The following is a 1190-nucleotide window of genomic DNA, read 5'->3' as shown; positions in this document are numbered from 1 at the left end:
ACACACACACACACACACACACACACACACACACACACACGATTATTAGGACCAGATACCAACGCTGAACTAGATAAAGAGTGTATCAGTCTGGTCTGGTACCTCATAGTCTTTCTGGAGCTCCAGGGCTTTGCTGATCCACTTGAGTCTCCTCTTGTCAGACAGTTGGGACCATTGTCTCCTCAGAGCTTCCTTCAGCTCCTTCTGACTGACCTACAAACAACAACGTTTTTATTCATCTGCTGTTTCTGTGTGTGTGTGTGTGTGTGTTTCTGTGTGTGTACCTCCGGATGCAGCTTCATGTAGGTCTTCTTCTCGTGGTTGTACCACAGCTGTTGAGGAGTTTTAGGTTTCTCCGGCAGGTCGGACTTCTTCCTATCTTCAATCAGCTCTGGATGTTCCTCTCTGCAGGTCAGCTGACGTTAGCTACGCGCTAAATGCTAAACGATAAACACTAACACCAAACGCTAAATACTTTTGACAGTCAGTTCTAAGTGAGTTGAAGTGAGTTTGAAGCTGGTTGACCGTTTGTTAACAGTCAGCCGTTTGTATTTGAACTTACTTGAATCGAGCCATGTTCTTCTCAAACTCTTCTTTCTCCCGTTGAAACTCTGTGATGTACTTTTGCTGCAGTGAAGTAAAGACCAGATTGTATTTATTATTTAAAAACAGGAACACCTTGTTGATCATGGATCAGCTGACGTGAAGAGGAGGTCCACACCCTCTTCTTGTCGGGCAGCTCCTTGTACTTCTTGGACAGGATCTTGGTCAGGTCCAGGTTGCTCATCTCCGGGTGGATTTTGGCATATTTGGCTCGTTTCTCCATGAAGAAGCGGAAGTACGGAGTCAGAGGTTTTTTGGGGAAATCTGGATGAGTCTGTTTGAACATGAGGTTGAAGGTCAGATGAACTTGTTCTTGAATGTTCTTCAACAATCAGTGTTCTCATCAGAAGAGTCGGACTCACCTTCAGTTTCTTTCCTTTGTACGGATTCTTTACGAACTCCAGGGCATCTACGATGAGCTCTGTCATCGTTCTGTACTTACGAACCTGAAACACAAAAACATGACGAATTCCTGTGGTCATTAAATACATCACACTATGATATGTGCCTTGCTAATAGGCTGGAAACGTTCTAACCTCAGAGGAAACTTGACGTTCTTACCTCGGAGGAAACTTGACGTTCTTACC

General features: G+C 44.5%; 1 protein-coding gene across 1 annotated transcript in view; it reads right to left on the bottom strand.

Moving 5' to 3' along the window:
• The window catches only part of LOC116377341 (nucleolar transcription factor 1-B-like), a gene marked incomplete at its 5' end in the record, with an annotated part of 11165 nt that extends 9989 nt beyond the window's left edge, over window positions 1-1176 (bottom strand). The window contains 6 exons of the mRNA XM_031838957.1: window positions 103-213; window positions 285-405; window positions 563-627; window positions 722-877; window positions 966-1049; window positions 1165-1176. Of these exons, the coding sequence (XP_031694817.1) occupies window positions 103-213; window positions 285-405; window positions 563-627; window positions 722-877; window positions 966-1049; window positions 1165-1176 (549 nt within the window). The remainder of the gene's footprint in view (window positions 1-102; window positions 214-284; window positions 406-562; window positions 628-721; window positions 878-965; window positions 1050-1164) is intronic.
• Window positions 1177-1190: the final 14 nt, after the last annotated feature.

The sequence above is a fragment of the Anarrhichthys ocellatus genome, unplaced genomic scaffold, assembly GCF_004355925.1.
Source record: "Anarrhichthys ocellatus isolate YVR2014 unplaced genomic scaffold, GSC_Weel_1.0 scaffold1138, whole genome shotgun sequence".
Lineage (NCBI taxonomy): Eukaryota > Metazoa > Chordata > Actinopteri > Perciformes > Anarhichadidae > Anarrhichthys > Anarrhichthys ocellatus.
The sequence above is the reverse complement of the archived record's forward strand: the minus strand, read 5'-3'. Positions and strand labels throughout refer to the sequence as shown.